Source organism: Lampetra planeri, chromosome 18, assembly GCF_965212315.1.
Source record: "Lampetra planeri chromosome 18, kcLamPlan1.2.h2, whole genome shotgun sequence".
Classification (NCBI taxonomy): domain Eukaryota; kingdom Metazoa; phylum Chordata; class Hyperoartia; order Petromyzontiformes; family Petromyzontidae; genus Lampetra; species Lampetra planeri.
In genome coordinates, this window is record NC_136124.1 from 4013686 (window position 1) to 4025861 (window position 12176).

General features: G+C 44.9%; 1 protein-coding gene across 3 annotated transcripts; it reads right to left on the bottom strand.

Annotated features, from left to right (window-relative positions):
- Nucleotides 1–4902: 4902 nt before the first annotated feature.
- Nucleotides 4903–10948, bottom strand: LOC144723513 (calmodulin-1). Of its 3 annotated transcripts, none has more exons than XM_078602326.1 (6): nt 10498–10948; nt 7957–7987; nt 7683–7826; nt 6706–6812; nt 6064–6199; nt 4903–5640 (listed from the first exon to the last, which is right to left on the bottom strand). In XM_078602326.1, exons 1-6 carry the CDS (start codon nt 10498–10500, stop codon nt 5612–5614), a joined length of 450 nt encoding a protein of 149 aa, XP_078458452.1. In that variant the 5' UTR covers nt 10501–10948; the 3' UTR covers nt 4903–5611. The 3 variants fall into 3 exon arrangements, with proteins under 3 accessions (XP_078458452.1, XP_078458453.1, XP_078458451.1); XM_078602327.1 differs by lacking the exon at nt 10498–10948 and adding an exon at nt 10418–10437; XM_078602325.1 differs by lacking the exon at nt 10498–10948 and adding an exon at nt 9168–10379.
- Nucleotides 10949–12176: the final 1228 nt, after the last annotated feature.

Below are 12176 nucleotides of genomic sequence, written 5' to 3' on the forward strand. Positions count from 1 at the left end.
CAATTGCACGCTGTATATTGCCCCGAAACAATGTTGTCATCTCAAATCGCACCCTTGCCTGCCTTTACGTTCCAAGTTGACGCACTATAGCTTCGGAAAGAATTGTAAATATTGTCATTCCTGTCTGTGCTGCGTACAAAAAAAATCAACTTCTCTCAGCTCCCTTACGTGTTGAGTATTCAACGATTTCCAGGAAGCCACAGTAACAATCGCGACTGCGTTGTGTTTGTGTCTGATTGGGCCAGGGAACCCCTCCTCTCTTGCTCGCACAGCTGTGAGAAAGAGATAAGCTTCCTGGCTCTGATATGGAATAAATGCTTTGCATTTACAGTGCACGTGGACTATCCTGGATACTAGCAGGTGCATATACCAGCAAAGTGCCTTTAGGTGATTAATGGCATGTCGCCTGTGGTACGCATGTGTTTTGAGTATTATTTAGCGTATACAGATGTGATATAACATCGTATATTCTACCACCATACTGGGGTTTCTTTCTCACAATACTATTGGATGATCTATTATGGTGTACGTACGATTGTGTCATTTAAAAATAGCATCGTTTATGGAGATTTCGCATTTCGCTATTTCACTAGTGGCCGAAGGCCTTGAAGGGCCTCCCCATATTGTCAGTTGTGGGGGTTGTTTTACCATACTTCACCACCTCACTGGAGCAGTTCAGGTTAATGAAGGGGTGGTGGGGATCAGGACCGGTTCGGCTATCACTCTGAGCCGATGTCGGGAATCGCGAACCAAGGTGGCGGGATACGGCGCGTTAACCCACAGCGCCCCACGGTTCCATCGTACAAACTGTGTGGATTTATAAAATACACAAAAGTTGTTAGCACACGTTGCTATGACCCCCCCACCCAACCCAACATGTCTCCCTCTCTCCATCTCTGTTCAATTCCCGGCCACAGCCAACAAGTGACGATATCGGACCTGCTCTTGGCCTCCTCCCTCACCACTCCACACTCTGACCGGCGAGACCTCTGTTCAAACAATCGCCATCAATCTGGTGGCACGGGGGATGGCCCTTATGTGGCAGTGCATTGACAAACGGGGCTTTAACACGATTCTACATATTTTGTTTTTATTGGCCTGCCCAACGTACTCGTGGAAGGACAACCTTTAGAACTGGCTTGTTGCGTGCTAGTGGACACACACGCCAGCCCACGACAACTGAGATCTGGCCACGTGAAATTGAAAGGGCCGCTGCGTGGGTGCGAGACTAATTGACTATTACTCACCAAAGTGTATGCGTAAAAGATTATCTCGAACCACTTGCCATGACAACGTGTATCATTGTTACCGCAAGCCCTCTCTGAAACACAATACGTGACACGGCCTGTATCCATCGCCAACGCGTAAATAGCCATTCCAGGTCCAGTTTTCAAGTAAACGCATTTAATGATTATCTGGACACTGTTGAGCAACCTCCCGTGATGTTTATTGATATTTTAAACAACCCGCGGGCCAAGTAAATGTTTTCGGCTTTTGTGCTCCAGCGTTTATAGTGGTCGGTTTCACAAGGCCCGTTGATAAATATCAATAGCAAGCGTTAGAAGGCCACTCGCCTAATACCCTTAATTATTCATGCGAGCGCGCTCATTTACCCCGGGGCACGAGGAGTACTTTTATTTAAAAAGGGAGCGCTCGGACGAGGAGGAGGAAATTAGATATTCTCGTACGGGCACTTGCAAGTGGTTGCCCAGGGAAACAATAAACAGCCGTGCACGATTCTGCATATTGTGGGGCCTCAAAGAGGGCCCCCACCAGGTCTTGCATCGAGCTTCATTCCTCGTCGCTACATTGAGAGCCTTTCATGCTTGAAAAGGCTCCTCCTCGCATTGGGTTGGTTCCATTTTTGTTATTACATTACTAATGACCTGTTTGCTTTACAAGGAAGGAAATACTTTTTTTTTATCATTTCCCCCCCCCCCCCCACATTATCTAAATTTTGCTGTCAGTGTCATGCTATGAGATGAAGTATCCATTTGTATCCCTGGCAGGACAGTACAACCGTGTTAGAGAACATCCCCACGTATCAAAGGTAGCGGAGATCCCTTCAAGGCGATCAGTGTTCTCCATAGTTCGGGGGCTGGATTTTAACACCTACTCGGCCACTGGGTCATGTTTTTCACATGACGGTCGAACAGAATTTTGTTTTTATTCTCGATGCTGGAATTTAGCCAAATTCAGTGTACAACCAAATTGTGTGTGATGTGGGGGTTGCAGTAATTGGTCACCGGAACCGAGACCATCAACTAAATCCACTCGAGCACCCGCTTTCATTCCAGTTGGCTGCGTGGATACAAAGCCAGGATCTCAGCAGTGCCAGCTCGGCGTTTTAAACTCTTGGAGGCACCTGGTGAGCTCAGGAAATATTTTTGAAAAAGAGTTGAACAGCATCTGTGTTAACCACTAAAGTTAGAGGCGATGTGATTGTGTTCCCGTTTCCAAAAGGGAAGAATGAACGGCAGTGGGAGGCTGAATTGCAGGAAGTAAAATTACTCATCTAGCAGGGTGCAAATACACCCATGTTGAGACTGCCAGACAGGCAATGCTGGGGTTGCATGGGGTACTTTAATTTGTCTTTATTTGGGATATGCACCTGGGGAGATAACCCCATCTCAAGAAATGGAACACTATGCGTAAGCTGACATTGTTCTTGTCCGCTTTGGCTCCTTTGCGTGGATGTTTCTCGGAAATGCAAGACAAGTCTTTCAACCAATTACAAAACAAATGGCACTTGCATAACAACTACGTTTGATATTCTTGGTTCTTTCGGTAAAGTCAAGTAGAAGGGAAATAATAAAAATATGAAACAATAAAAATTCTCACGTTTCAACTGCAACACAAGCAATCATCAGGTGTGAAATCCACACCTGATAATGAAATCCACACCTGATGATGATTGCTTGTGTTGCAGTCGAAACGTCGTGAGAATTGTATTGTTTTATTTGTATTATTTTATTATTTCCCTTCTACGTGACTTTACCGAAAGAACCAAGAATATGAATCCCTGCAGTCACGAAAGCTTTAAATAAATAAAAACTACGTTTGAGTTTGTTCTTGAGTACACTACCAAGTTTGTACTATTGAACAGGATTGGACACACACGACTTAAATGTTATTTCTTAAATATTGCATGCCGAGCCTTGATCACTGACTTCGAACTTATTTTTTTTGCTGAAATAAAAGTGTTATCTCCTCAAGGAACATGTTGTTATATTCAACAGAGCAATGCAATATAACCCAACAGTGAAAACATTCAAGGGCAGCCAAACACGTCACTGTTACGGCATACTACATAGCAATGTAATCTTGTGAATGTTTATAATTTGTAAATTTACCTATTTGAATCAGCACTAAACTGTTAAAGAGTGGTTAAAGCCCAAGCCCACTGGAGTATTGTGTAATAATGATGCCAAAAGAGAGATGCATTAGACCAATTACTAAGGACTGAAATATGTTGGCAAAACTGCACATGCTAAAATGCTTCCAGGCACACTACAGTAAAAATAAATTGCACAACATACTACACACCACCAGAGCTAGAAAGCCTTGTATACATCTCTGATGCAGGTTTTTCTTTGCATTTTCATGTATGTCTTTTGCAAAGTACCTTTTTGCATATGAAAATGCAAAGTGGTTTCCACTAAGCGTTTGCATGTACAGTGAGCTTTACAATTACTTGGCATACATAGTGTTGTTGTAGTAGTGGTTTTCAGCACGCCTGCAAAAACAAACACCCGTTCTATAGAAAACAATGAAGTGTGACAGCTAAATGGAGCAAAAAGAGATGTCAACATCAGGAGACTTATACAGTATCACTGTATTGTTATCGACGTGGTCATGCCGCCTCCGGTGCCATGGTGTCAGGTGTCATACAAGACATCTGCTGTAAGTGATGCATTAAAGGAAACCCGGTTCGGTTTTTTTTCATACGCACGTAAAGGCAAAGTAGTCTATCGAAGCTTGAACTGCAGTGGAATGGGGTCAACTAATGCTCCCAACTTTGGATCGGCGCCAAAAAAATGTTCTCTTTAGTGTTGAGTGCGCAGGGAATTAGTGGAACGTTTAAAATCCCTACGTGGGCTTTCGTTGCGAGTCAGACATTTTGTCAAAACTCAGCGCGAGCGCTCGATTGAAGCCAGCAGTCGCGATGTGTCACCAGATTCTCGTGCCAGATGAAGAAAATGCAAGTTCCATGAACAGTGCCCCATTTGTAAGCGACCTCTAAGGGACATCTCCACAGGTGTCAAGAGCCATGCGGAGGCCGGTCCTTGCATCTCCTAAGCCAGGGGTCGGCAACCAAAATAACAAGAAGAGCCATTTCTTTCCAATTCGGTACAAAATTCAGTATTTCAAGAGCCGCAATGCATCTATGTACATACGTACATATTGTCAAGAAGCAGCCCGTAAAGAGCCGCATGCGGCTCCGGAGCCGTAGGTTGCCGACCCGTCCTAAGCAATCGCAGTTGGCTCATCTGAGACTCCATTACACACAATCTAAATGTAGTGTACCGTCACTTAAAGAGAAAAGCCCTAACCTGCATGGCCACAGTAGCAACATAACCACTGTGCAGGTTACTAGATCACATTTTCAGACATTTTCACATTGGTATGACGACATCGACTGACATATAAGGTGTGGTGGGGTCTGCTGTAAGACGATACCAGGGGCCCACATTCTTAAGGAATGTCTTGAGCAGGTTTGATTACAGCCAAGGTTTATTCATGTTTTGCCCCATGACATCTAGAGGGATGTGGGTCATGTGCAACTATTTTTAGCACTAAAACATGTGGTAACCCATTTGCCACTTACCCTTAGCTTGACAGGCTCACATTTACCAAACTATTCCCTACAGCATTCACACTTACTCCAAGACAATCATTGCATTTTGGTTCATTTTTTTATTGAGGAAAGATCTGACATGTACAACATGGAATGGGTTTTGTTATTTATTCTTGCATGCTACAGTCCAACATAACTTACATGAAAGGATTATGTGGTACGTTAGCAGTACAAAATGCAACATACCAATAGGTTACATAACATTACAGTACGTGAAGGGTTTCTTTTATTTCATCTGTCTGTAGTAGAGTACCTTGAAAGGATATCAGATTTGCAATAGTGCAATACAGTACAGTATGCGGATACGAGAGTAACAACAGACTGTATTTATGATCTTTTTTTGAATGCAGTACCTCATTCTGATAAATCAATGGCAAAAAATCTTGCTTATAAAAGTCAAGGAACCCCCACTTGCTGCTTACACAGTTACATGTAACATTTACAGCCTACCGAGTTACATAACCCTTTTTATGTAATGCTAAAATGTTGCCTCTTCTTCAATTGGAAAACCTTTCGAAGAAGCTCATACATTTTCTGTGGGTTAAATGATATCCTGATACTCAACAAAGGCCAGGCTTTTGAATTTATACATGTTCACCTTAAATGGGGGGAAATGTCACCAAACTGTGCTGTATACACTTGAAATCTAATATGCTATAATAATTATTAAAAACACAAAATGAAGAATTAAAGAAAACTAACAAAACTATAATAACAAAGCTCCGTACGGATGCAGTAAGACACTGTACAACTTCACTTGGCCGTCATCATTTGCACGAACTCTGTAAGATAAAGCAAAATAGGCTTCAAATTAATGGACTGCGATGTTTAAAATGTGGGTAGTCACTATAAGGGGAACTCTGCTGTCAGATTTCAGAAGCCTCCTGGGCTGCTAGCTGACCAAGCGAACTTGGTGGACGTGTCAAAAATATCCCACGCTTCGCAGGTTCATGATGCAACTACAGTGCATTCCCAGGCTGTGTACAGTTCCCAACACGTGCGGCCGAAAAAGAGACATGCTAATATGCGCAAGATTTGCGTAACAGATCATGACAAGTGACTATATCGACTCTGAAACAATTTGGGAGGGGGGGAGGGCAAAGGAGAAGTGATGTGCACATTCTCATTTTATGGATGTACACACGCTTACGTCAATTTTCAACAAATGGTGTTGCTGCTGTTAGTGGTGTGCATGCCCAACTTGCCTTCGTAGTTGACCTGCCCGTCCCCATCGATGTCGGCTTCCCGGATCATCTCGTCAACCTCCTCGTCTGTTAGTTTCTCCCCGAGGTTCGTCATCACGTGACGCAGCTCTGCCGCGCTGATGTAGCCATTTCCGTCCTGTGCCCGGATGCACACAGGTAACCTCACATTTGCGCTCGCTCGCAGAGACGTGCAATGCTCGGCAACATCCGTTAGTGCCAATCTGAGAGAATGTTATTGATTATGTGCCAAACTGTTGACTGTCCAGCAAATCTATTTCTCCAAAATGTCCCATTTAATTAACTGCTATTCAATTCTGAATAATATTCGCAATCATTTTAATGAACACGAAATGTAATCTTAGGTCAGAGGATGTCTCGGCTCGTCTACAAAGCTCAGTCTACCATTTATAAATCGGGCTGCCTTGAAATGTATTTCATACTGCTAATTTTTACAAAGCTTAACGTTACCTACAGGAGGTTTACAATTACTTTTGGCTCAAGATTACCATGCCCCATGAAACCACGATTATTACAGTAATCAGGATTTATACCTTGGAAACCAGAGCAGCTGAATCAGCAGACCAACAAAACAGCAGGTTAACATTAAACCCAGACAACCCCACTTAACCCCACTGTGCAGACCTTGTCGAATACTCTGAAGGCCTCTCGGATCTCCTCCTCGCTGTCTGTGTCCTTCATCTTTCTCGCCATCATCGTGAGAAACTCTGGGAAGTCAATAGTTCCATTGCCTGCAAACACAAAGCCGAGTTAGACTGCATTTCATCTTAAAATGTGGTGCCTTCTGCCTTCAAGCATTTGCTTATCCACTTGACATTTTGCTCCTGTGCAACACTGGTGGCAAAAGGGCATGTGCAGAACAACAGTCTACATTTAAAACAATCGGGAACTGCAAAAAAACAAACAGGTGGTCGAGGTGTGCAATAACCCCACGCTTTTATCATGCATGTGAAAATGGGAGTCAATAATTGTTGTTATTGACCTGCAGTCTGCAACATGACATTGTTCAAACTACAGATCCGCAGGGTGGCAGAAAGGAATGGCAGTGAGGGCTTGCCGGGCAAGGTTACTTTGTAAAAGGTTTCTCAGGGTACTAATTAGCAGCTTCAGACCAGCCGGGGTTAGTTACGAGCTCTGCTCAAACCAGGCCCCATTATGTGGTTGTCCACGTGCCATCTACACTATCGCTGGCGGGGCATCTGGGGACGAAACGAGGCGTGTTTTGCTCAGGAAAGTCACCACGCCCACACACGGTTATTGATTTTCGAACATGTGGAATGTCTCTTTTTTTTTGCTGCAGTATCTTTCATTTGAAAATATTACATAAATAAACTTCAACACCTAATGTTTGAAATGTAACAGTACATTTAAAATGTAAATGACGGTAAACAAAGTGGAAAGAAGTATAAACAAGATAATTACACAAACATAAATACGAAAAACTGGACTAATAAACAGTACCATTTCCTCAATGGTGCATGGTAAACACCAAGTATATGGGTAAATCGTATGGCCAGTGTTCGCAGGGCAAGGCAGCTCAAAGGTGAGGGGGGGGGGAGCCCAGGGGGGGGGTGGGCTGGGCCCAGCCCAGGGTTTTGTACCATCAGCGTCCACCTCGTTGATCATGTCCTGCAGCTCGGCCTCCGTAGGGTTCTGTCCCAGCGACCTCATTACGGTACCCAACTCCTTGGTGGTGATGGTGCCATCGCCGTCCTTGTCGAACAAGGAGAACGCCTCCTTGAACTCTGTCGACAACAAGGTGGCCATGCCATCGCTTCAGAGTGGAATGGGTGTTGTGACTGCAGGGGTGGGGTTTGTTTGTGACATTTACCAATTTAAACTACAAAAGTACCGGAGGCAAAACTGAAAACTTACCAGCAATCTGCTCCTCAGTGAGTTGGTCTGCCTGAAGGAGAGATGAACAAACATAGGCTTACTCCAAGTACAAACTTTCGACGTAATTTAATTTAGTATTTAACTGCAATTGACAATTTACTTGAGTCTTTTGAGAAAAGCGTTAACCGTGTTGCCGTGCTGTAAAATGCACATTTAAGCCACATCAAACTACTGTGTACTAAATAAAACCCAAGTACCGTCATTACTGTGTGAATGATTAGAACAAATTGTTCAGCTAAACGTTGTTCAACAAGTTAATTATTAACGCAACTTAAGCGAAAACCTAAAATGACAGTTTTGAAGTTATTCTCTTGCAATTTGCCCTGAGAGATGTGAAAGTGTGGCAATGTATTACCATTGAGGCGCACACAGTACGGCACAACACAACAAGCAAAGCAACTTTAGGGACCATCGACCAGTAAATTAGGCTGCGTATGATGCACGGCAAGACAGAGTAGCCCTGTATGGCGAAGCCTTCACATAAAATACGCAGCCTGCTGCTGTATCCCGATAGGTATCTCGCTGCACAAAACTGTACTTTGCATTGGAACCTGCACATACCATTCAATTCAATTTCCTTTCTGAGTTGCAATGAAATTCGATACTCGGCGACTACTAATGTGAATGTAATTAATTCGGTCAAGGCAAAGGCATCGTGGCATGCACACTGAACTGTGCTTCAGTGCTCTTTGTACTCAAGAAGTGTTGTTTATACGAGGGTATACAGTAGATGGTATCCATGGGTTAAAATGAGTAGCTTTTAGGAACAGCGGCCAGGCGCACAAACGCACACATACGAAAGCAATTTTTTCTCAATGGCAGGAAAGGGCTTCATAGCCGAGTTACATGCCCCCGTAACTGCTGTACAAAACACGTATCTTTTTTTTAATAATTAACTTTTTGACAGCATTATATGACGCATAAGTGCTTTGCAATTCTGCCAATTAAACTTTAGCTTGTCATTTATTGTTTTTAATTCACGGTTTCGTTTACATAAGTCCATGGAAACGTGGTACTTGGAACCAGTAAAACCCTTCCTATCCCAGAAGCAACAAGGGGTACCTTGAAAATAGAATTGAGCGTTGCAAATCAATCACCGCAATAACCAGAATTAAGTTTTATTTTTAAGTAAACCAAATAAAGGCATGCAGCTTGCAACACCACACTGACAAACAACGGTTATAACTTACGCTTGTAGTGTCCTTAATTTTTATGCAAAGTGGGAAATCGGGGTGACAGTAGCAACAAAGCATGGCAGTTCGTTATGACTTAGAAATGTTTAATAATATTACTTGTTATAATAAGGCTCACTTTAGACTTTGCCGATCCCAAAAACCCCCCAAAAAAACAAAATAACTAAAAAAAAATCCCCAAAAGGTGGCTTCATAACGACCCGAGGCACTGAAATGCATACGTGCTGTGGGGCGCAGACTGGCAGGCGTGGTGGCTGGGCGGGAGGTGGGCTTGCATTAGGTTAATGAATTTGTCTAATAACTCTTGGGGCTTCGTTTTTTTTTGTTGCTTGAAGATTTTATTAAGTGCGTGCTGCCCGCTCTGGCAGATAACAGATTCCTTGGTTCAGGGCCAGGAGGCCCTCAATTTTGGGCCCACATTCGATAGGGAGAGAGGGCTTGTCCACAGGCTGGCAACGGGCCAGGTGGCGCATCCAATTTGAAAGCGTAATGAATTCGTGTCACTTGATTTACAGAGCCATTAACGTCCACGTATTTATATGTTTTTAATAGATATTTGTTGTAATTTTATCACTTTTAGTATCCATTTTTTGTGCAATTGCGCTCGTCCGCACTCACGGAGCGCCATCATCAAGTGGTTTTTTTTGGGTTGTCTCAAAATTGGAGCGGTTAAGATGAAATTTGCCGTTCAGTTTTCCATCTCCCAAATATAATTTACTTTTAAAACAGTATTATTGACGTTCCTCCCCTCGCGTTTTAATGTTACCGTCATTTGTTGCATAAAACAGGGCACAAGAGGGAAAAAAAACCGCCCGATAGCAATTACGTCAACGTACGTTTTAAAAAAAAAGGGTCGTGGCTTAATAAATAAAATACTATCTAACCAAAACGCAACCACGTACTGTAAGAATATATACGCACAAGCTGCGTTTACACACGAACACACAATGCAACATCGTACTACACGAATCGTGTTAATATCCGAGCGAGCGATGGCAGTTGCGCCGATGCAACAAGCATCGTGATCGATAACAACCACCAACACAGTATCGTATATGAACCTCAAGTAAAAAATAATAATCCCAACACGATCGTACGTAAAGTACAACCTCGAAAAAAAAAACCCGTTCAGAAAACAAATTAAACCCCCCAAAAAACCCACACACACACGAACTTTAAAATGTTAAAACGGCACCGACTTAAAGGAAAAAAAACATAAGCAAACAAGAACGTTTCATACACCACACCATATATGTATATGTAATATAGTAGTTGTTCGTGGCAATAGAAATGAATGGCGGCGGTGTGGGTATCCGCAGCCTCTTACCATGCTGCTGCTCTTGCTGCTGCTGTATCTGGCTCGCTACTGCTGCTGCTGTTGCCGCTTGCTAGAAACGACGACTACTGCTCTTGCTGCTGATGATGCTGCCCTGTTGCTGCTGCTGCTACTGCCGCTTGCTGCTCTCTGGCTTACTGCTGCTACTGCTGTCGCCGCAGCCACACGAACGCGAGAGTTGTCGATTCTCGTCCCCTCCTCCTCCTCCCTGCCTCGCCTCTCTCCCTCCCTCCCCTCTCCGATGGCTCGTTCAGCTCAGCCCGAGGTCTCTCTCGTGCGCCACCCACCGTTCTCTCTCGCTCGCTGCCACCAACCCACAGCTCCACCCCAGCCCAGCCCAGCGTTTGATTTCCTTCCTCTTCGCTCGCCCTGCCACGCGATGCGGCTGCTGCTGCTGCGACTGCCACCACCGAGGGCGCGCGCGTGCAGTCTTAGCGTGGTGGGCCACAGGGGGCCACCCACCTGGTACCGAGTCGAAGAGTGGTAATGGTACCGACGACGAAGTGACGAGAGAAGGTGGTGAATTGGGAGCAGGGAGGGGTTGATTTTTTTTTGTTTTTGCGCGGCAAAAAGCGCGTTTCGCGAGCCCGAGTGGCCGCCGGGGCGCGCGTTTCACCACGCGCTGGTTATAACGCGGGCGAAGACCACGCCGGTTATAACGCGGACGAAGACCACGCCGGTTATAACGCGGACGAAGACCACGCCGGTTATAACGCGAGCGAAGGCCACGCCGGTTATAACGCGAGCGAAGGCCACGCCGGTTATAACGCGGACGAAGGCCACGCCGGTTATAATGCGGGCGAAGGCCACGCCGGTTATAACGCGGGCGAGGGCCACGCCGGTTATAACGCGGGCGAGGGCCACGCCGATTATAACGCGGACGAGGGCCACGCCTGAGCCCCACGTGGCCTCCCGCCGAGGATCCTTCCACCCTGTGGCAAGGCGCGCAAGTCAGCGGCCGCCAGTTAAAATACATTTGGTGGGATTGTTTTTGGTGCCTAAGACAATTTGTTTTACTGGTAGGAACCCACTGGTTCCACCAGCCCACAGGGGATTATTGTGTCCGTCCGTCCGTCGTGCAGGGAGGGGCTGGATGGGGAGGGAGGGGCTGGGTGGGGCTAGGTGGGGGGTGGGAGGGTGGGGAGGAGCTGGTCACCCCGTGGTGCCCTTATAAAACTCAACGTTTAACCTACTCACGCCGGCTCCCTCCGCAGGAATATGTTACAAATATTATACATGGACCTACTTACATTTTGGAATGAGTGATTTTTGATCGACCTCATGTGGCGATTTCAAACGGTTAACCTCCGTCAATGAGTTGTGTGCAACGTTTGACTTTGCTAAAGCTCGCCTCGTGTCCGATGTTTTTTTTTTACAATTATCCCCCACCCCGCATGATCATGATGGCACGTTCATCACTGCGGTGTTTGTGTTGTTTTACTTACTGTCAACTTACGTTTGAATGTCAGATCACCTTTGCAACAAAAAAAACAATCCTCAATGTTGACTCACTTGGTTCAAATGACTGCACCCCAGCCGATGTGCATACACCTACACAATACACAGTTACAGTTCATATCGTCTTGGTGGTGTTTGAAAGGAACACATGTTGCACAGCAAAAAGTTAAACTTTTATATTTTCGCGCAGATGTTGTATGATATCCCGTAAA

Excerpts from the sequence above, each read along its gene's own strand:
- LOC144723513 (XM_078602325.1), bottom strand. The coding sequence starts at position 9,230 with ATGCTTTGTTGCTACTGTCACCCCGATTTCCCACTTTGCATAAAAATT. Across the intron at positions 7,827-7,956 it reads CACTGAGGAGCAGATTGCTG|AGTTCAAGGAGGCGTTCTCC; the intron begins GTAAGTTTTCAG and ends TGTTGTCGACAG. Across the intron at positions 6,200-6,705 it reads CCTTCAGAGTATTCGACAAG|GACGGAAATGGCTACATCAG; the intron begins GTCTGCACAGTG and ends ATCCGGGCACAG.